A 21,491-nucleotide genomic window follows, 5' to 3' on the forward strand; every position below is an offset into this window, starting at 1 on the left:
ATCTCACATTGAATTAAAATGTGATTTATTTTACTTGTCAGCAAATTATAAGATTAAAACACAGAAATTCCACAACAGCAACCATTGTTGCAAATGTAATAGTTTTGACCAAAAGACATGCAAGAGAGATAATGAAACAAACTTAAGTCCGTTTTACCTCCAATTCTTTATTTTAAGTATATCGTTTACAGAAATATTGTGAATCTTAAAACTAACTGACAGGATTTTTAATTGAGATATAATCCTCTAAGCAGAACTGTAATATGAATACTTTAGTAAAACCAAACTGATCGGCAGAATCTTTAAGAGACAGTGAATACGTTAAAGACTAACTGTGAATTACAAAAGGTAAAATTCAATTTTTAACAGGCAAAATTACTTTTGATTTGGTTGTTCCGCTGCACAAGCCAGCAGCGGACACCTGAGGCAGCAACTGCTGTACTTTCCAGCTAAACAACTTCACTGTGATAACTGATGTGAAAGGAGAACGAGGGATGCAGCTTATTAACTTTGGGAGAAAGGATTTCATGCGCACTGCTACAAAAAAATGTAAGGGCCTACTTAGATGAAAAATGAGGATTCATGTTTTTTCTTTCTTAAATAGCCTTCAAGTAACACAACACAAAAATAAGATGTGGATATGTAATACTAGTGTATAATTAGTACAAAATTGTTTCAAAAGCGTTCATTTTCGTTCATTTTCTCTACTCTTGGCCAAATGAAACACACTTGAACAATTGAAATTCATAAATCACCATTCTCTCCTTCTTACAGTATAAAAACAAATTAGAAAAACAAGCTAGAAAGTGTCTCTTATGACAAACAGCATTCCCAAATCAATTCGTAACATAAACGAAATGAATACTTAATTAAAAACACAAACACATTAAACACAGTGTAGGACTGGAATAAATGGGGGAATTGGATTCACTATTCAGACAATGAGTCGAGCTCAAGAGTGTTTCCACAGGTATGATTGTAGAGGATGTCTGGATCGGGAGTTTCTCAGTTTCACAGTAAGAGTGCAGAGGAATAGGTGAGAGTAATCAGTCAGCTAGCTGGATGGGACAGGAGATGGGTGTGTGGGGGTATTATTACTGGGAGTGACTGATTCCTTCAAAATTCGATTTACTACAATCCATAGGCGCGCAAGAGGTTCCCTTCGTTGTGGCTTGGTAGAAGGAAGATCTTAAGACTGCTTGACCTTGTTCTTCTCCTGGTCGTTAACGTGCTGTTCCTCTCTGCTGTCCTCTCTCTCCGGCCGGTCATCGCTCTGGCGTGCAATGAGCAGTCGGCAGGTGAGCAGGATACCAAAGACTAGAGCGTGGGCGTACCGTTTCAGGGGGTCTCCTACTAGCTGGTGGAAGAACAGGACGGCGAGCATGACCAGCAGCAGCAGGAAGTTGGCCACATCCTTCGGCCTGCCGGGAACGAGGGTGAGCACCACGCCGCAGCCCACCTCCAGAGAGCCGATGATCTTGCGAAGCAGGACTGAGCTGATGCCAATCTTTTTCAGGCCTGGCAATGCCTTGGCATAGCTCTTGTATGCCCTTTTCTGAAAGGACAAAGTACAAAGACGTATTTAAATATCTTTCACATTTAACAAAAGGTCACACAAACTCTCATGGGTGTCTTTTTTTTGAGGCCATTTAAGGACCAGGTAATGTCAGGTCACCATTCAGTCACACAGGTCAAGTGTTTAACATTCAAATGCTTTTATTTCATCACTGTGATTGCACAATCACTCTTTCACCTTTTGCTTCCTGGTTCAATAAAACCCATTAACTATTATAAGAAAACATCATATGAGCATATTAGTTTGGATTTTGCATGAAAGCCTAAATGCATGTCAGCTATCATCTTCCATATTTCAACATCAGCACTGGCAGGTGCAACTCCCAAAATTTGCTGGAATGAGCCGCCATTGCTCTTTAGCTGTTGCTTTTCATGATAAACGAGAAGCTTAGCAGTAACAACCCATTTAATAATAATTTAAACACGCTCAAACTTCTAAATGGGTTCATTATCCGGCTCGTTTGCGTCATTCATCTGAATTATAGCACGTTAACACGACGCATCCTTACTGGTGCCTGCTCTATGCATACATGGATCTCCTCTGGGAAATGTGCAAATGCTTTACAGATGCAGATAAGAAGAGCAAGTCGATTTTTGATTCATATTTCCTATCTTTTCCTATTTAGGTCAGCATCACATTATTCGAGCCTGAGAGCCTTTGGCGTCTGCAGCCAGCACAGAACAATGGCCTTTACCCCGACAGATGGACTCACTCACCATCTCACTGTATGCATCTTTGCTTAGCCTCGGAGTGAGCTTAATGGTTCCCATGAACACGAAGAACAACCCCAGAGCAAAAGACAGGGCCACGATTGTAATCGTCCTTGGTGAGGCCATCTCTCTGCAGCGTGCGTGCAGCAGGCGCTTCCCACTGAAGTGAGCGAGAGACGGACGGGTTCCCGGTGAAGAGATGCACCAGGAGGGGGAGGGGCCTCTGGGAGGACGACAAAGATGGCGACGCGCCGGTCCCTTTAAAGCTATGAGCACTGTGCACATACTCAACACTTGTGACCTCGCTGGGCTGACTGATATTGAAAGTCTTCTTGCTGAGTTGTTGGTATGATTTGGACTGTTTATTGTGTGATCTTTTAGATTCCCTGGCGTAATATGAATTACATTTTTTGTTTGCTGTTTGTATGTGTCTTTGTTTTATATGTGGGAACAAATGTCTCAATAAAGTTATTTAAAAACAATTAAAAAAACCAAGCAACCAGCAAACACTCCAGTAAGCACACAACAACCCCTGAAACTACAAATTAACATTTATGATTTAAAAAAATCATAATAATAAAAATCATAATATAAAATCATCAATGTAGATGCATTTTGATAATTGTTCTTATCGGCCAGCTGTTTTCCCTAAGTTAAACCAGTGATTCAAGTGGGTCCCATTTCATTTAAATTATCATGATATACTTTAATGTATATATTTTTTTTTTTACAAAAGGCTTCATAGTTCAACAAAAAAGAAAAAAAATTATATTAAAATCTATAACAGTTCATTTCTCTTATGTTGTTCTTTCACACAACTAAATTTAAAAAATAGGCCAAGTTGAAAGAAATATGAGGGGTTCCTCGATTGATGACCTAATCTAGGTCGTGTTTGTGCTCTTTAATAACAAAAAAGAAAAATGGAAAATGATTACTTCATAAATGATAGGTGATTTTATAGGTGGTAGAAATCTTACATGATGAAAAATAAGGTCACACATTCACCAGTGAGTAGTGAAGACACTGAGCTTCTAAAGAACTGTTTGCCATGATGGTTTTGCAAGAAAAACTCCTCATGATCACTCAACAAACCACAAAGTTATGTTTATGTTTAGTCAACTTAACTATTTTTGTCATTGCTTATTGCATTTGGCAACAACAGTACACTCAATATTGTTAGCAGTTGCTGCACTAATCCTCAAATCTGTTGTGCCGTCTGGTAAAATACAGAGTTTCTCCAGATATAGGAACTGTATTGTGGATTGTAAAAGATGGCCAAGATGAATGAAAGGCTGCCATGGAGGAATGTCTTGTGTTCAGAACATTATGGGGCTCAGATCTGACAGAAACATTATTAAATGAAAAAAAAACAGGGGGGGGGGGGCAATAGAATACAGCTTATTAGGGTATATTAACAATATTGTTGTTTACTTATTTTCTGTGTTATATTTTTAAATCTAAATAATTTGTAGCACACATGCTTAATTTGCTGTTAGAGAAAATACCTGCCGCTGTTGTATTGTAAACACCATAGATATGCCATGCAAGTAGTGACAAAATGTTTATTGTTATTATCAACAATGTTAAATACTCTACCCAGTGCTGTGTTCATTTCTGGAAAGCATTCAAAACCCGTAAAAAAAAAGAAAAAAGGATACAGTTCAAAAATCAATGTTCCCTTACAGTCAAAACTACATAGATTTATACATTTAAAAAAATCTAATTTAACATTTTGGCGCTGTAAACAATTTAATCTTTAACTTCTGAAAATGTATACATTGTTATTTATTTATCTTACATGTTTTTATTTTAATTTTAGATTGTTAATACATCATTATGCAGAAGTGCCCTTCATTACACATTGGAAATGCAGTTTCACTCCAAAGGTTCAGGGATCAGGTCTGATGTCTAGTATATAAACTAAGTGATGAAGACAAAACAGAATCCGTGTGTCTGTCTTTGAAGTGATGCAGTTTGACTGTTTCCTACAGCCGGTACCACATCCTCACTCAGGTCTTAGGATTTGCTCTCACTGTCCCTTATCCTGACGTTCCCTCAGAGCCAGCATCGCCTTGCGGTAAAGATCTGTGAGGGAACAGGGAACCAGGTAATGTTGTTTTAAAATCAAAGCTGTGATTTAATTTCACTTCCTAAAGTGTTTCTACATTTAAATGGAGATGAGGAAGTGGATGAGGCTCACCAAAGGTTGCAGACAGGTCCACAGGTTTAGAGTAAGCTTCAGACATCTCCTCTGTGTTGATCTTGTTCTTCCTTTTTACTTTTACAACCTTCTTCTTCTTTTTCTTCTTTTCCCCTTTAGCTAGATAAAAGATAAATTATTATTAGATTTACAATCTTATACAGACAAAGAAAAGTATATATATACTATATATATAGGCCATTAATAACTGATTTCAACCTTTAGGCGGCTTCTCGTCATTGTCCAGTGATTCAGGCACGTCCAGAGTCTCTTCTTTAACTTTTGTTTTGCGTTTGGCTTTGCGTTTTTTCGGGGGGATCAGGGCGGTGCTGGCTTTTTCTCTGTGACCAGAGTTTTCATGCTCTCCTCCGTTACCGTCACCCTCCTCTTCCTCCTCCTGCTCATTTGCTTCTTCTTGCTCTTTTTTGCTTTCCTTCTCCTCAACGGGCTTCTTTCTCTTCTTTTTTGTGTTCAGCTTGTTTTTGAGAGTGCTTTCCTGTAAATAGAAGACTTCTGAGTTAAAATTCACCATTCATTAATTGTAACATACATTTTATATCACATAATCAAGGACTTAACAATCATGACAAACAAAATACAAACATAAGGTAATGATGGACAAAATTCTTCCCCCCTAATATTTGTAAATGCATTTGGCAAAACATTAGAAACACCTCTCAATATTATGCAGTCTAGTTCAACACCACTGCAAACTACATCCTCAATATTAAACATCATTATAATATGTGATTATCCTTGTAAAGGCCGAATTTATGGCTTAGCTGCTGATTGCATTAGATTTCATACATGTACCTAATAGCCTAGCCACTGAGTGTAGATTGAAGAAAGGGAGAAAGATATTTTCCTGACCTTTTGCAGCATGTTTCGAATGGGTTGCAGCTTTCCTTCACTCTTTGCCCTTTTCTCCTTTTCTTTTGGCCGATGAACCTGGCGGAGATCTGACTTGCTGGATCGCATTCTGAAGTGAGAAAACATTTAAAATGAAAGGTCAGATTAAGTAAATATCATGCTTTAGGTTTATGCTGATCTGCACAATAAGTGCATATGTAAAAGAAAGCTGACTGTTAAGGCTTTCATACCGGTCCTTGGTTTTTCTGCGAAGTTTCTCTGTTTTCCAGGTCTTTTCGCCCTCTCTTGGTTCCTGAGGCCTCTTGCTGTCCTGGGCTACACGAGTGCACAGCTCGGGGTAGTCCAGACAAACAGCACGCAGCAGCCAGCGAAGGCCCCGTTGAGTCTTTCTGTCCGACCAGCGCCGCAGGTCCATTAAGGCAGAACAAGGCTCCTGAGAGCGAAAACAGAAAGGTTTGTCTGTCATCTATAGTCTGCTTCAATTCCTGGGTTTGCATTCTTGAATTTAAACACTTACAATATGGCACAGGGAGCGGCTCTGGTTGACCAGCTTCTCCAGTAACAGAATCTCAATCAGCTCATTTCCCAGCAAAGCGTTCATTTTGTCTTGTTTGTTAGCCAACCTTAAAAAAAAGGTTTCAGAAGAGGCCTGAGTCACTCACACTTTAGCTTCACAGTTATCCAGTCATTACTTATTTCAGTGTTTCCCCTCATCAGCCACCAGAGGACACTGTTTACACTGTACATGATGTTAGTTAGGTCACAATTGTAATGTATGATGCTGAGTATAATTACACTAATATAGGTTTTCCCGCCACTCTCGGTTGTTTCAGCAGGTCAGCAAGAACCTCCTTGACCTCCTTTATCCTCTGCCTGTCACCGGAGTCCACCACAAAGATGATCCCATGGGCCTCTCCATAGAGGCCCCGCCAGGCTCCCCTCGACTCTGCGGACCCCCCCACGTCCAGCAAGCTGACCTGGTAGTTCTCCATTCTCAGCTCACTTCGGACGCAGCCATGGGTGGGTCCAGCTTCTGCAACATGGGGGACTGAAAAGAACAGGAAGTTAATATACAGATATATCATTTTTTGTGTTTCTGCTTAACACACTTTTTGTGATAAATTGGTCTTAAAGTAACTGAATTACCTCTTAGAATCCCTCTGATGGAGGATGTTTTTCCTGCTTTGTCAAGACCAACCACCAAAATGGTCACTTTCCTGCGAAAAAGCATGCAAAGTATTGAATTTCACCTAAAGAAGCACCATATAGCTTTACCTGACAGCTGTAACTTAAAGCAGTAACAGTATAATCACGTCAGGTGGCAACTATTTGTTTTTTTTTTTTTCTGTACTGAATGCTTGCTTACTTTTGTTTGTCTTTAAAGTGTGTGTGTGTGTGTGTGTGTGTGTGTGTGTGTGTGTGTGTGTGTGTGTGTGTGTGTGTGTGTGTGTGTGTGTGTGTGTGTGTGGATGGTTTTTTTAACTTTTTGGAAGATCCAAGTTTTGCAAAATGCAGCACATGCATGACCTTTTGAATTTTTCTGAGAATAATTGTGAATTTCACAAATTTTTTAAGAAATGTGTTATTCGTTACCTGATCGGCTCCTGTATTTTGGAGAACCAGGTGCAGCAGTTGCTCATCAGGTTGAACATGTTTACTTGAGGTGAGCAAGGTGAGCACAGAGGCCACCATCTTCTTTGGAACTGGTACCTGCAAACAGATGGTCAACCTAAGTATAACTCACCCACGCACAAAAATAGGGCCGAAGATTGAATCTCTGGGGGTCTCAGTCAGGTGATGCTTTGTGTCTGCTGTGGATTTAGGAGACTTTTACTGATGGTCAGAGATCTGGGTGATGCTTTGACTGCCTAATGTCTCCTTCTACATCTCTCTAATTAACTGTGTTAGCATTTCGAGCTAACTTTCGTCTCAAAGCTTATTTCCACAAGGTTCTTGGATCAAAATAATCAATGACAATGGAAACTTTCTGCCATGAAGGGTCCCCTCAAGTCTTAAAATACACATGCAGCAGGTGTGTCTGAGGTAGTCGGGCCATGTGCTAAAAAAAACACAGTCCTTTGTCCAGTGCATCTGTTGAGGCTCCGTAATCTGATAAAGCCAGTTTAGAACAACCTGCTTTTACAGTGATGTTGACAAGGTGACCCATTTGTTATGGCTGCAAAAGACAGTGAGGTCATCGCAGTGTGCACTCAGTGAGGATGTTTATGTTTGAGAAGAGTATTTTTCACTGGTAGCTTAAATCATTTCGAGCAAGTTGAGTATGAAAGTGTCAATATAAATACACCATCAGTCCACTGTACTGTACATGCAAGTCGTGGACTGCATGAATATAAAAGATATATGTATAAGTTCTGTGTTAATTAAAAAAACAAAACATTAAATGTATATTCAAAAATGTGTGTGTGTAATACACATAATTATGTTTATTTTGACACATACTGAGTAAAACTGGTTACTGAGATGTTTCTGGTTCCAATCGAATGGTCGGTTCTGGTCCATACTTTTTAAATATATTTATGTTTATATCTATATTAATATATTTTTTGTAGAAAGCATTGATAAAATGAGAAACTGGAATATTAAGCTAAAATATTATCCAGTAGAGTGCAATGAAAATCCCAATGAGCGGAAATAATAGCCTGAAAAAACCTTTTGATTTAAAAGATAAGCCAGGACAGTAGACATACAGTAGATAACTTCAGTGGACACTAAACTACTATTACCTGATATGACTGACTTAATCACATGTAAATGGGCAAAATTTGCAACGTTTATTAAAATAGAAGAAATGGAAAGAATACTTACAGAAGTAAGTCTATGTCCATGCATTTGTTTGGGTGCTCTCCTCTACTAACATCTTGTTTCCTCCTTCTACCAAACTAATCAGGCTCACAGTAAGCCTTTAGTAGCCTTTAGTCACCCCATGTGGGAGGTCCAACCTTGGGAAACGTTGTCTTGGTTTTCCAACCAATCCCAGAGTCCTCTGAGCTAATCACTAATCCCATTGGATGGCCTGGTTATTCTACTTAGACCAAACAAAGGTGTATGTATCTGTCCAGGAAAACAAATTTGTCTTGTGGTGTGATGTGTGACGTGCTGTGACCTCCTGAAAGTGGTAGCATGCAGATTAAGGATGCACAACTTTGGTCACTCTGGGAGATAATGACATCATAACTATGGTGACGGTCAGCTGGAGTCGCACTACAATGTACATCAGAGTTTACTGGTATAAATGGAATACAAGGTATTTTTCCTTGTTTGTATTAAGAATGATTGGTGGGTATGTACTGTACTATTATGTGCATTTTATACTATTTTTATTTGTTTTCCTGTTGATCAATGAAAAATGTTTCTGTCAAATAAACTAAAAAGATACAATTAAAAGGATGTTTTTCAGGGTGGATAATTAAGAAGGAAATAAACAAGATCATAATTCAGGTGAAAAGTACATTAGATTAGGAATGTGAAATGTATTTATTATAGACACATTTCATACACAGGAAATTTATAATTGAAGTTAAATAAATCTTATTATCTGACTTTAATCATTGATTGTCAGCTGCAACAGTGGTTCGCTAACTTTAACAGAGGATTAACACATTACATAATGGATATTACAATTATTAAGCCAGTCCAACACATTCTGAAATGCAGCATGAGCCACTAGATGGCCTCATAATCACAGGATCTATTTTCAGTGCCAGAGACTGCTGAGCAAATTGTAATCTCTGTAAATAGTATTGCCTGTGTTTACAAGTCCTTGACATGCTCAGATAAATGGCTGAGGCTACATGGCAGTCTATTCAAATATGAACATACATATTTTTGTATTTGCATCCTCTATGAAATCCAATCCACAGCAATTCTTTTTCTTCATTCCTTAATGTTTAAATAGGAAAATCAAATGAAAATGGAGAGTGGACTACAAAGCAGAGCTTCTGCAGATACAATGAAATCATAGATGTTTGTGATGGTTTGTGTGCAGGCCTTATCTTATTATGTCATTAAACCCATGTCCAATCAGGCTCTGCCCTCTTCTGCTGAGTGGACTCATCCCAGAACTGACCACAGCCCTGCGTCAGCTGACAAACACACACACAAACACACACACACACACACACACACACACACACACACACACACACACACACACACACACACACACACACACACACACACACACACACACACACACACACACACACACGGCAAAAACAGCAGCAGCTGAGCACCACACCCCCTCTGCTTCTGTTCTCCACATTGCAAACATGTTTCAAAAAGCCCCCGACTGCTGATATTGCAATCTGGGTTACAGCTGGACTACTTCACAGCAACATTAAAGGAATAGTTCAATATTTTAGGAATATGCTTATTTGCTTTCTTGCCTTGAAGTACATAAGATGAGAAGAATAAAACTAATGGCATGTCTGTATGGTAAATATAAAGTTATAGCCAGGACACGGTTGTTTATGTGCCTAGCAACCCCAGTAAAACAGAGGATTGTTACTCGTACAAATTAAACAAACAAGATCTAACTTGTCATCTGTTGAGCTTTAGAGGTGCTGATAGGTGGGTTTTGTTACCTTTGGACAGACAGCTATCTGTTCGCCATGGTTTCAGGTCTTTGTGCTATGCTAAGCTAAGCTAAGCGAACTATCTCCTGACTTTAGCTTCATATTTAACATCTACTCCAGAGTGGTATCTAAGCATCTGACTCTCAGCAACAGAGCTAAGGCATATTTCCCTTAATTTAGACCCATTACTTTAAAAATAGTTAAGATAGGCAATGATTGTTTTAGAGAATTTGAAACATAGACAAACAGTGTAATTATTTCTATGGGTGTTATCTATCCCTGAGCTGATTGGCTGGTAACACTCTGCACATCACTGGTGTTCAGTAATGAGGTTTCCGTCTCCCACTAACCCCATGTCTCCACAGAGCACACAGCCTCTGCAGTCTGAAGTCACTGACCCACACCATTGCTTCACCAATCACATGCATAAGTGATGATGCGCCTTCATGGGTTGTGTCGACCACTGACTTGTGATGAAATCTGATGAGACAGAAAGAGGTTGGCGTGTTTTGGTTGTGCTGTGTTGAAACTGTACCACAGTTAAGTTAAATATAAACAGAAAAACTACATTTGGGAAATTTACAGCTACCAAACTGGAAGTTAAAGTTATTTTTCAGTCAAAATAAGATTTATCTAGAGTTCATGTTGACATCAAACTAAGCAACAGAGAATAGTTTTGCAATGGAAATATTGGGTATTTCACTACAGATTGCATCCTTCTCATGCATGAGGATCCTTGTTTGCATAAGCAGTTGAGCAAACATCAAACTGGTTCTGTTCTGGGTCACACAAAGTTATCGTTGTTTAATGAGCCTAACAAATAGTAAAATAATGAGAAATGCCTTTTATGAAAAGAGAATGAGAGGATGGAGTGAAATTTCAATCGTTGATTCAATGTGTTTTTGTGTGTGTGTGTGTGTGTGTGTGTGTGTGTGTGTGTGTGTGTGTGTGTGTGCACCTGTTTGTGTGGCAGTTTCACTCGCAGGCCTTCAAGTCCTCATAACAAGGCCAAGTCTTCCCTGCTGGTGGAAACTAAAAATGGAAGCGCACAGAAACTGATCCGTCTTTGCTCGCCCTACACAGTGCTTCCACTTTCAAAGGACAAATACTGGATGTAATAAAACGACAGTGCATCTCTCACTGTAACAGTAGCAGTTAGTTTGTTAAAAGTAGTCCAGAGAGAATTAAATGTAAAAATAACTTAGTACTGTTCCTCTCAATTCACAATAAATCTTTATTTGTCCCTACTGATTATTGTAGTTATTTAAAAATGGACTGAAATTTTACAACATTGACCTTTGCTAGTTGTAGTAATAAGATAAGATAAGATAAGATAATCCTTTATTAGTCCCGAAGCGGGGAAATTTGCATAATAATAATAATAATAGTAGTAGTAGTAGTAGTAGCAGCAGCAGTACAGTATAGTACTCAAAGTCAAAGTGACCTGTGCAAGATATCACATTCCGTGCTGCTTGAAATAGCCCGGCCATGCACCAGATACATTTATACACATTTCCTCAGTTTCTATTTATATTTCAACTGTTTTCATACTTTTTTCCATTTTAATTGATTTATCTGCCTGCACTGCAAGCAGAGGCACCTCCCTTTGATGTTTTGTTATTATAACTATATTGTGATTTCTTTTTATCCATACTGTACATTTTTAGGCTTTTTTTTTTTATAATAACACAGTAAATGCACCTTTCTGTGCAGTTTATTAATTCATTTAAATGTATTGTAATTTTTTACTTTGCACTACCCTTCTGTTATATATATTTACCAGTCAAAAGTTTGGACACACCTCATTCAGTGGTTTTTCTTTCTTTTTTCTACATTGTAGATTAATATTGAAGACATCCAAACTATGAAGGAACACATGGAATTATGTGGTAAACAAACAAATGCTCAACAAACCAGAATATGTTTTATATTTTAGATTCTTCAAAGTAGTTGAATGAATAGATGTGTCCAAACTTTTGACTGGTTACTGTATGCCCATTAAGTGTCTAATCTTGGCACAGAAACGTCTTTCTTATTGAGTAAATGTCTATCTTATCTTATCTCTAATCGCTCTTACTTTGAAGGCAGCCGCCCACTCCTTTCCGGTATCGCCCCGGTATCGTTTGCCTGACTTTACGCAGAGCTGCTGGAGTGACAGAGCATCAGCGGACCAGAAACACAGCAGCTGGCAGAGAAAGCGCAAGTATGCCGACCCCCATGCCCCCCTGCACACCGACTCTGCAGCGGCACGAAACCAGTGTGTTTCTAAGCATTATTTAACTGGTTTTAAAGAGCCGATCAGGTCCCAGTGTGGACGCGGGGCTCCGGGTGAGAAGGCTGCATGACAACGCTCAACGTTCCCGGTCCTCGGCTCTCCGGCGGCGCAGGAACAGCGCTCCTGTCACTGCGGAAAGTGGGGAGGTTTTCCTATTTGACAGGGTGGTAACGCCACGTACGAGGACATACGAGACAACAAAACAAAAGGGCTTCTTTTTAATGTTGTGGAAGTTAAACGCGATGTGAAACCAGCGATGATCAACTTGGTGGAAAGTTGGGGGAGACGGCGGAACAGGGGAAGCTTTTACAACAACAACAATAATAATAGTGATGTTTTTGGAGCAAACTGAGACAAATTCAGCTCAACAAATCCAATAACAACATGTGCGAGGTGACTGTGGAGGAGCAGGAGAGGGAGATCTCCGACTTGGACCCGCAGGAGTGCTCCACGGAGGCGGATCGCCAAGTGGTGCTGGTGGTCAATCACAGCCGGATCATGCCTCCCTTCAGCGTCGTGCTGGCGACGCTGCTCTACTGCGCAGAGTTCGTGACCGCCGCGGTGCTGTGCAGCATGTACCACAAGACCGACGACGTCATCTGGATGAGCTTCACCATCGCCTTCATGCTGCTGCCGGCTCTGCTCATCCAGCTGGCGCTCACGTTCATCCACAGGGACCTGGGTCGGGACCGGCCCCTGGTGCTCTTCCTGCACCTGCTGCTGCTCGGCCCTGTCATTAGGTGGGTGAGGATAAAGGTGGTGGTGGTGGTAGGAGGGGGGGTTGCTATTTTCAAAGGACACTTCACTACTAATCATGACACTTTTAAATAGTCCTGGACATTTTTCCCCAGAACAAAGTGTTTTCAGATACTTGAAGGCGTTAATCAACGTTTCAGCCAGTGATTTGTAGTAAATCACCTAAAACATAAAGAAAAAGCCATGAAAAGTCATGGTCTCCCAAATTTGCAAAAGAACTCTATATAATTATTCATTACTCACATCCCTATGTGCTGGAAAGATAAGTAAATTAATGAACTAGTTTGTCATTTTTTAAGATGAAATTCTAAACTTTTGCTTGTTCCAACTTCTCAAATGTGAGGATGTTATGCTTTTTCTTCTTTGACATAAACTGAATAACATTTTGGGCCGTTGGAAATTATAACAAGAATTTTCCCTATTTTCTGACATGTTGGACTCAAAACATGAAAATAATATTTACTTGCAGCCCCACATATTTCTGACATCTTACTGGACTTGCAACTTCCACTTTCCATTCACAGTGCAGAACAGTTAACAGGATACAAATTGACAGTCTGTGTTGAGTGCACAGAAGTACTGACTGTCAGTCACCATCCATCAGCATCCATCTGTTGCAGTTCATCATCTACATTTCATCAAGCACATTCATTTGTTATGATAGACCGATACATGATCATGATTTATTTGCACTGAATGACAATCAGATTTGGCACCCAGTAACGGCATCACACCGGATGGAAAGCCTGTCCAGCATGAAGGACAGGAGGGACGGCTGAACATAACAACCTCCTACGTCGTCCAAAGTGTTGAATAGAGATAAACGTCACGTATTAGGAGCTTTTTTTTTTCCATTTCTGGGTCTCCCTTGGTGGTTTGGTCAGAGTTTAACCCGCTGCAGTCTAGGCCTTTAAAAAAACGATCAGTCAGATGTTTCTGATGAGCGAGCATCCGCCCTGCTGACACATCCTTCACACTTATGACCTCATCAGGATGAAGGCCTTTCGGTGCTGCAGACCAGTCGGATCGCTCAAGAAGAGAGGAGTTATAGATTAATTTTAAGTTCATTTTACAACTTCCTTATTCTAAGATATCAAGGCAGTGGAAGTGTATTGCTCTTGTTGAGGAAGGTATTGTGTTTATAGCTGAGAGACCTGTTTGGTGTGACTCACACAGGAAGATGTAGGCGGAGACTCATATACTCTGAAACGCAAATATACAAGTCGTACGCTTTCTTTCACTCTGAACTTTGATTCGTTAACAGTGAGCCCTGAGGTGGTACTCTGAACTAACAGTATGATAAGGGTAAGTTGAAGGGTGTGTTATTTTTACAGGGCTAGAAATTCAACTTTGTCTGCAGTTTATTTGCAGGTAAACATGCTTTATTAAGAGGGCTTTGCAGGAGAACGTGTTGTTAAAAGGCTTATAAATGACTTGATTTGTGGCTAAGCTTTCAGTGCATCCTGAAATATAACAAGTCCGATATATTTTTTAATCTTCTTGCAGGTATAAGAGAAAAGATAGATAAATAAAGATGTATGAATAAAGATCTAGGAGAGCTACAGAAGAAGCACCCTTTGAAATGGCTTTCAGGAGACAGGAAATGATCGCTGATGAGCTAACAAGTTTGATTTCAGTGCAGCCTCTGTTTTATGTAGCGCGTCAAAACTGATAAAACTCCCATCTTTTCATATTGCAGCACAAGGCTCACATACTTTCTGATTTAACAGCTGTGATAAATGCTGTTTGCTTCACAAATCCGGACAATGTACCACAGAGTATTTAGCAGGAGAACAGACCTTTTGGATCGACCACCTGCAGCTGCAGAGTCTATTTCAGTCTGGAGCAGGAGTAACACTCCACAAAGAAGTGTTTGAAAAATGCGTCGTTCACATTTTGGCTGTGAGGAACTTGCAGAGCTTGAACTTTACGTTTGATACACTGATGTGGAAATTATTCATTATTATCTACATGACTGAGAGTACAAGTTTGAAAAAGGAAAAAAAATAAAATCTAGGGGGGGTGATCTAACCAGAACTCTGAAATCCTCATCTCGGCTTGAGGCTACATTGGCTGAGTTGCATTGTGGGAAATGTAGCTGACAGGTTTTGACAAGGAAGAAGAATGTGTGGAATGAAAAAAAAAAAGATATTTCTGGTTCTGCTGCATCTTTGATAATTTATTTTCAAATCCGTCCATTGGGAGTCCAGTGATGTTATAGAGTGCAATGCTAAATCTGGTACTCTTTTAATAGACTTAAAGTCACTTTGGTATTGGAGCAAACAAAAAGCTATATCAAATTAAAAACGGGACTAATGCTGTGACTCAGTATAGGTGCCTCCTTTAGTACACTTCCATGTAGTACACTGTGTACTCTATGTACAAACTTGCCTATCGTGTGAGTTTTGCTTTGGTAGTGTTCCTCTTCTTCACCTTCTTCCTAGCACATTGTAAGTGGAGTCAGCATTAGCAACAACATTTGAAGAACACAAGTTGAGTGAAAGTCAGGGGATCACCTAAGTCAGTGGGATTCATCCTCTGGAGACCTTAAATATCTGTGCAACATTTTATGACGATCTATCCAATAGTTAATTCAGTCTGGACCGAGCTACCTGCCAAGCTGTCATCCAGAGAGCCTCACTGCTACTATGGACAAAAACTATCGAGGATTGTCCTCTGAACAAAAGTAAGCTGCTAAATAACAAAAGCGGCTGTTTTCTGTCAGCTACACACTAGTTCATGGTGCTGCACACGTCTTTGCTCCACCTAAGAATGCTTTGCTCGTTGAACCGCCATGACCATGAAACATCTTTCAATATCAAAGTGATCCTGCGTCTCTAATGTGAGTTTTATGCCGTTATCATCCGTTGCACTCAGCCATGACGTCTCTTTGCTTCTAATGCGGCAGTGAAGCCAGTAAACAAATACCGGGGTTGCTATAACAGATCATTTAGTTCTGTTCTGTTCTTTACTTTCTGTTTTATATCAAGCTCTTCTTGTCCCATGCTGTGCTGCTGCAAACAAATCACCTCTGCTCCCTCCTGCCTCAGATGGGAGGTTTCCTGTGTGACTAAGGGATGTTGTAATTTGCTGATATCGTGGCTGCGCACTCAAACACACAGAGGAATTTCAAGTCACATTTTTTAACACATAGCTGCACGATGAACCTTTTTTAAGAGCCTTGTTTTGGTTACATTGGAGTCTCGCTGAAGATCAAGACAAACAGTATCCACAGAGTCAATATGGCAACTTTAAGAATGGGGTCGGGTTATTTTAAACTTGTCCTGACTTGTCTCCCTAAATACTAAAAGCAGGGACTGAAACTACATATGGTAATTACTGCCAACACAGGCCAGTCTCGGCATGCAGAACTTAATGTATTGTTTCACAGTGGCAGCGTGTGAGCCCAATGAGGTAATCCCAAGCGACCAAAACTAGAGGATCTTGCTAAAGAGCTGCTGAAAGAATTTCCTGAATGCCCTGCCGCACGTTAGTCAGTAAAACATCAGTATTTAAATTGTCACAGGAGTCTGTTGACTTCTTTTTAAAGGAGGTTCCTCTTTGTTTGTGTGGTATTTGTCTCATCAGACTGCCGTATTCACACGCCGAGGGACCAGATTGCAGGTTTATACTAAATATACTGAGCAGAAAAACCTGTATGTTTCCTTTTTATAAATCCATAAGTGGCTTCCTCAGAAGCATATTGATTCTCTTGACTAATGCATTCATCGGCCCTGCTGTTTCTTTTACCCTTCCTCCTAAGTGAAATTCAGTCTGCCTCTCAGTCTGAATCCTAAGTGCACGCTGGCTGAAGTTCAGCGTGCACCCTCACTCTTCAGCGCCGTTGTGCTGCCAGATTTCCACAGAAATGATGTCAGCAAATCAGGGTTTTGCCTCCTCGTTTTCATATCGTAGACCTTGAACTGTAAAGCTGAACAACCCTCATCTGTCTGTGGCTATCAGTCTGGGAGTGAATATTGCCTTCAACAACAACAACATTGCCCCTGCCAGCCTCTATGGTTTGGGTCAAACACAGTTCAGGGACGAGAGTCCTAATCTTGGCACTGTGCCACATTTACACAGCAAATAAAGAGCACAGCTTTCGGTTCTAGCAGCAGCTGAAGCAGCTGAAGCAACATGTTCGACCGCTGACTCTGGACAATCTGGGCGGCACATAGTTGAACCGTGGAGCAATAGATTTATGTGGGATTCAAGTCTTTGTGTCCAAAGTTGGAGATTTTGGAGCAAAAGATGACATTCCAGCACAGTGATGTGAGATGTAGTGCTGCAGTGGGAATCCTCAGAGGGCGAGGCTTGTGTGTTTTGAATGCAGATGTGCTGCAGTGGGAGTTTTGGGTCAGATTACAACTGCTATTAAGGGATTATAATGCTGAAATTTTGTTGTTGGCAGGTGGAGACCTTGTACTTCCAGTTTAGGTAGTTTGCTTGTTGCAGCTTGAACAGTTGGTTCTGAAGTTATTCTACAAACATTTGTTCTTTTGGCCTCCAAAAAACAGTCTGGAAGCATTTTTATATATTTTTGATTCTAGAAATAAATACATTTGCCAGAAATCCAACTATTAACGTTCAAATACTTTCTTTTAAGTTTTCAGTCTACACAGAAACCTCTCAAAAACGTGTTTTCCTCTTCATGAATAGTGTTGATTTTGGACCTGTGAGGCTGAACACAGGGAGCATTTACCTTGCAAACGTTAGGAGAACCACACCCAGAGGTTCTCTGTTGATCCAGTCAGGCGTCCGGGGAAAACTGTTTTCCTTTCTATCTACTGACTGCCCTCTGGTGGATTCTGTGTGCTGTTCTTGTGTTTGTTTAGCTGTGATTTACAGAGATAGGTGTGTTTATTATGATTGAGCCCTAATGTGAGATAACATTTCTGAGACAAGTGTTGTTTGTGTATAATATTTAATATTAAAACAAGCTGCACCAACAAATTGCTGATACGTAACCTTTGTTATTTTGCTTTATTTTACTCGTATGTTTGCTTTATAGATTTGAATGCCCTTATACGTTAAAACACAAGACATCATGTCGCATTGTGGTAACTGAAACATAACATTGCACTGCCTTCTGTTGGCGTGAAAATATTACTCCACTCTTAGTCACTCTTTTATTTTCATCCTCAGGTGTTTCGAGGCTTTGGTGGTCTATTTCAAGGCGGGTAAAAAGGAGGAGCCTTATGTCACCATCTCCAGGAAGATCAGTCTGAAGAAGGGCCAGGGGACGCCGATGGAGTGGGAAATTGGCCAATCGGAGCGCAACCTGGCCACTCACAGAAACGCCTTCAAGCGCACCGCCGTCATCCAGGCTTTTCTGGGCTCCGCGCCGCAACTGACGCTCCAGCTGTACGCCACCATCCAGGAGAAATACTTACTCCCTGCGAGATGTAAGAAATGATGAAGGGGTTAAGGTCCACGCTACTGTTCCACTTTATGAGTGTCTTAAAACAATCACTGCTTAACAGTGTTGCACTCTGGCAAGGTTGAAGTAGCTCTAAAAAATTATGAAATTATGAAATTATTTTAGGTTGGCTGCTCTTTGAGACTATGACTCATCACCTTGAATTAACACTGTCCACATAAAAAGAAATGCCACTGCCAGTGAATGTAAATGTCGTAAAGTAGGGTGTAAGAATTTAAATAGCCTCATATAACCTAGTAGGCCTTTTCTCTATTTCTCCTCACTGTTATTAAAAAGCCAGTGTATAAAGAGATATATTTGTTTTGTTGAAAATATCAAATTAAAAGCTGTAGATTTGTGCAAACTAAAACTCTGGTAAAAGTCAGTGAGTACAGTTGAAAAAAGTCATTATTAAACAAGACTAAGAGTCTACAGCCATGCAATCAGCTCTGTAAAGCTGTATGTACAGTATAGATACAGCAGTACTTGGGGCTAAGTGCTAACGTCAGCATGCTAACATGCTAATGTTAAGCAAGTGTAATGTTTGCCATATTCACAATCCTAATTTAGCGTGTTAGCATGCTAGCATTTTCTAATAAGCAATAAACGGTACAGCTGAGGCTGATGGGAGTGTCTTTAGTTTTGTAGGTATTTAGTGTAAAGTATTGGGTACAATCTCTAAATTTGACCTGAAGATGGAGCTAGAGGAGGAATGAAGAGATCCTCAAATTCATCCTTAGAGGGCCATGAATGTCTGCACCGAATTTGATGGCGATACATTAAGTCTGTTGATTAAACCAGATTATTCAGTCTGGACCAAAGATGTGACTCTAAACAGGGTTTTTACTAAATAAATGCATGAATGTTTTTTACCTTTATTTTCCTCACTATGAATCTTTCTACATTTGAAAGAACATGACTTCCATTTTATATTATCCTTAGTGTTAGTTAATGCTTTTGAATATGTGTTTGATTATTATATTATATCGTATTATTAAATGATGACTTTATGTTGATAATAGGAGCAGTTCTCTGTGCTTGAGACCATTAAAGACACGACATTTGTCAGTGGTGATGTGATGCTGTTGATGAAAGTGTAACAGATGACTTGTGTTTGTTTCCACAGTGGCTCTGATGATCATCACCCTCATCTCCATCACGTACGGGGCTCTCGTGTGCAGCACTCTGGCCATCCAGATCAGATACGACAACTACAAAGTGCGGTTGCGCCCTTTCGCCTACCTGTGCATGATCGCGTGGCGCGGGTTGGAGATCGCCACCCGGATCGTGGCTCTGGTCCTCTTCAGCACGGCGCTCACACACTGGGTGATCCTCGTCGGCATGGTCAACCTGCTCTTCTTCTTCTTCCTCCCCTGGGTCGAGTTCTGGTGCAGGAAAGGCTCGCTGACCCAGGACGTGGAGAAGAACTTCTCCAAGCTGGGCACCACGGTGGTGCTCTCCATGTTCACGTTGCTCTACGCCTGCATCAACGTCTTCTGCTGGTCAGCGGTGCAGCTGGACTTCTCCCATCGAGAGCTCATCGAGAGGAAGCAGCGGTGGGCACGCCTGGCCATGTACTACACCGGCCGCTTTCTGGAGAACTTCCTCCTCATCACGCTCTGGTACTTCTTCAAGTCGGACTTCTACGAGTACGTGTGCGCGCCGCTGCTGGCCGTCCAGCTGCTGATCTGCTACAGCCTGTCCTTGCTCTTCATGATGCTCTTCTACCAGTTCTGCCACCCCTGCAGACGCCTCTTCAAGTACAACGTGCACGACTGCCTGCACTGCATCTGCTGCCGTACGGGAAGGAGGGGGGCGAGCGGCCAACGGGGGAAGCTGCCGCCCTCTTACTCCATGGCTGCCACCATGGTGCTGGTGCCGGAGGAGCCACTGGAGCTGCTGGACCCCAAAAACTCACAACCTCTCGACCTCACCAGTCAGCTGGGAGAGACGGAGACGGCCATTGTTGACGAGACGATGGAAGCAGCCTGAGAAAGGCTTGGTGGAGAATTAGGTTAACAGTGGGTTTAGAAATACAGTTTAGAAATACATCGAAACTGGCGCTGCAGGCTGCACCACAAAACCAGAATGTTTGTGTTTTTTTTGTGAGTCCGCAAGGTGATGACCTATTTCTTTAAAGTGCACAAAACTTTATGGTTGTGAGAGGGATTCATGTTAACTCCTGATGTCTTTACTGAGGGTGGCTACGTACACTCAGCGAGGCATCAGAACACAAAAGAATGCAGCATGTCGAAGACGTGCAGCGATGCACAAAGGCTGCCTTCAGAGAGCAGCAGCGGGTCGTGTACAGGACTGAGCCAGGTGCACGGGAAACGTGCCAAGAGTGTCTGAAAGACTAACCGGGGCAACCACAGTTTACTTCCTCTCAGGGAACTCACACCAAGAACGCCGCCTTTGCAACGTTCGCATCTGCGAAAGTCAGGCGAATGTATCTTCCTCATACCCAACTACATAAACCTGCTGTGACGAATGCCTTGTATTGTTCACTGCCCAGTCTGGTGGCTTTGATTTGCAAGAACAGGTTTTAGTTTTGCAAAAATACATACAAATATTTCAACTGAAAAAACAGTGTGGAATATCTAGTTTGTTGGTCTAAGTTTAACCTCCCAGTTGATGATGCTTTAACCCGACTGACCATGAATTAGCTTCTACTTTAACAAAGTGCTTTAACAGTTTGCCCATTTTTTTACGTTTTGTCTTGTTTGTTCGTTCAGTGCCTTGACTACTGTTGTTTTACTTGAAGTCTAAATAAAATAATCTGACACATTTGTTCTTGCTTTTGACTTCATTTATGACTACCCACTCCTTGATTATCACACAATAAGACATTATCCCAATTAAACGAATTGCATCGCCTCCCAGTGGAGCAAAACTTCCCGTGTGTTGTAAAGACTACTTCCTCATTCCTGGCTCCAAGACTCAGTTTCCAGTAGGTAGGAATGTGGCCATTCAGCTCCATGAGGGATGCCTCGCCTCCAAACTTTCTCAACCACGCACTTTACGTGAGCTTTCGTTTCCTTGTGTACTGCGTCGCTTTCACGCCTGCGGAGGAGGGAGGAGTCCTGACGG

At 41.0% G+C, this 21,491-nt stretch overlaps 3 protein-coding genes across 3 annotated transcripts; 1 reads left to right on the top strand and 2 right to left on the bottom strand.

The window, feature by feature from the left end:
- Nucleotides 1–389: 389 nt before the first annotated feature.
- Nucleotides 390–2,506, bottom strand: tmem35 (transmembrane protein 35). Its single transcript, XM_054597991.1, has 2 exons — nt 2,293–2,506; nt 390–1,555 (listed from the first exon to the last, which is right to left on the bottom strand). The coding sequence occupies exons 1-2, from the start codon at nt 2,410–2,412 to the stop codon at nt 1,190–1,192; spliced, it is 486 nt and encodes a 161-aa protein (XP_054453966.1). The 5' UTR covers nt 2,413–2,506; the 3' UTR covers nt 390–1,189.
- Nucleotides 2,507–4,315: 1,809 nt separating this feature from the next.
- Nucleotides 4,316–8,202, bottom strand: arl13a (ADP-ribosylation factor-like 13A). The gene is made up of 10 exons (XM_054598116.1): nt 8,183–8,202; nt 6,950–7,066; nt 6,503–6,573; nt 6,152–6,404; nt 5,874–5,979; nt 5,587–5,789; nt 5,357–5,465; nt 4,706–4,982; nt 4,487–4,606; nt 4,316–4,371 (listed from the first exon to the last, which is right to left on the bottom strand). The coding sequence occupies exons 1-10, from the start codon at nt 8,200–8,202 to the stop codon at nt 4,316–4,318; spliced, it is 1,332 nt and encodes a 443-aa protein (XP_054454091.1).
- A 3,911-nt stretch (nt 8,203–12,113) lies between these two features.
- Nucleotides 12,114–21,491, top strand: xkrx (XK related X-linked). The gene is made up of 3 exons (XM_054597096.1): nt 12,114–12,966; nt 18,128–18,387; nt 19,528–21,491. The coding sequence occupies exons 1-3, from the start codon at nt 12,611–12,613 to the stop codon at nt 20,391–20,393; spliced, it is 1,482 nt and encodes a 493-aa protein (XP_054453071.1). The 5' UTR covers nt 12,114–12,610; the 3' UTR covers nt 20,394–21,491.

Source organism: Anoplopoma fimbria, chromosome 4 (genome assembly GCF_027596085.1).
Source record: "Anoplopoma fimbria isolate UVic2021 breed Golden Eagle Sablefish chromosome 4, Afim_UVic_2022, whole genome shotgun sequence".
NCBI lineage: Eukaryota > Metazoa > Chordata > Actinopteri > Perciformes > Anoplopomatidae > Anoplopoma > Anoplopoma fimbria.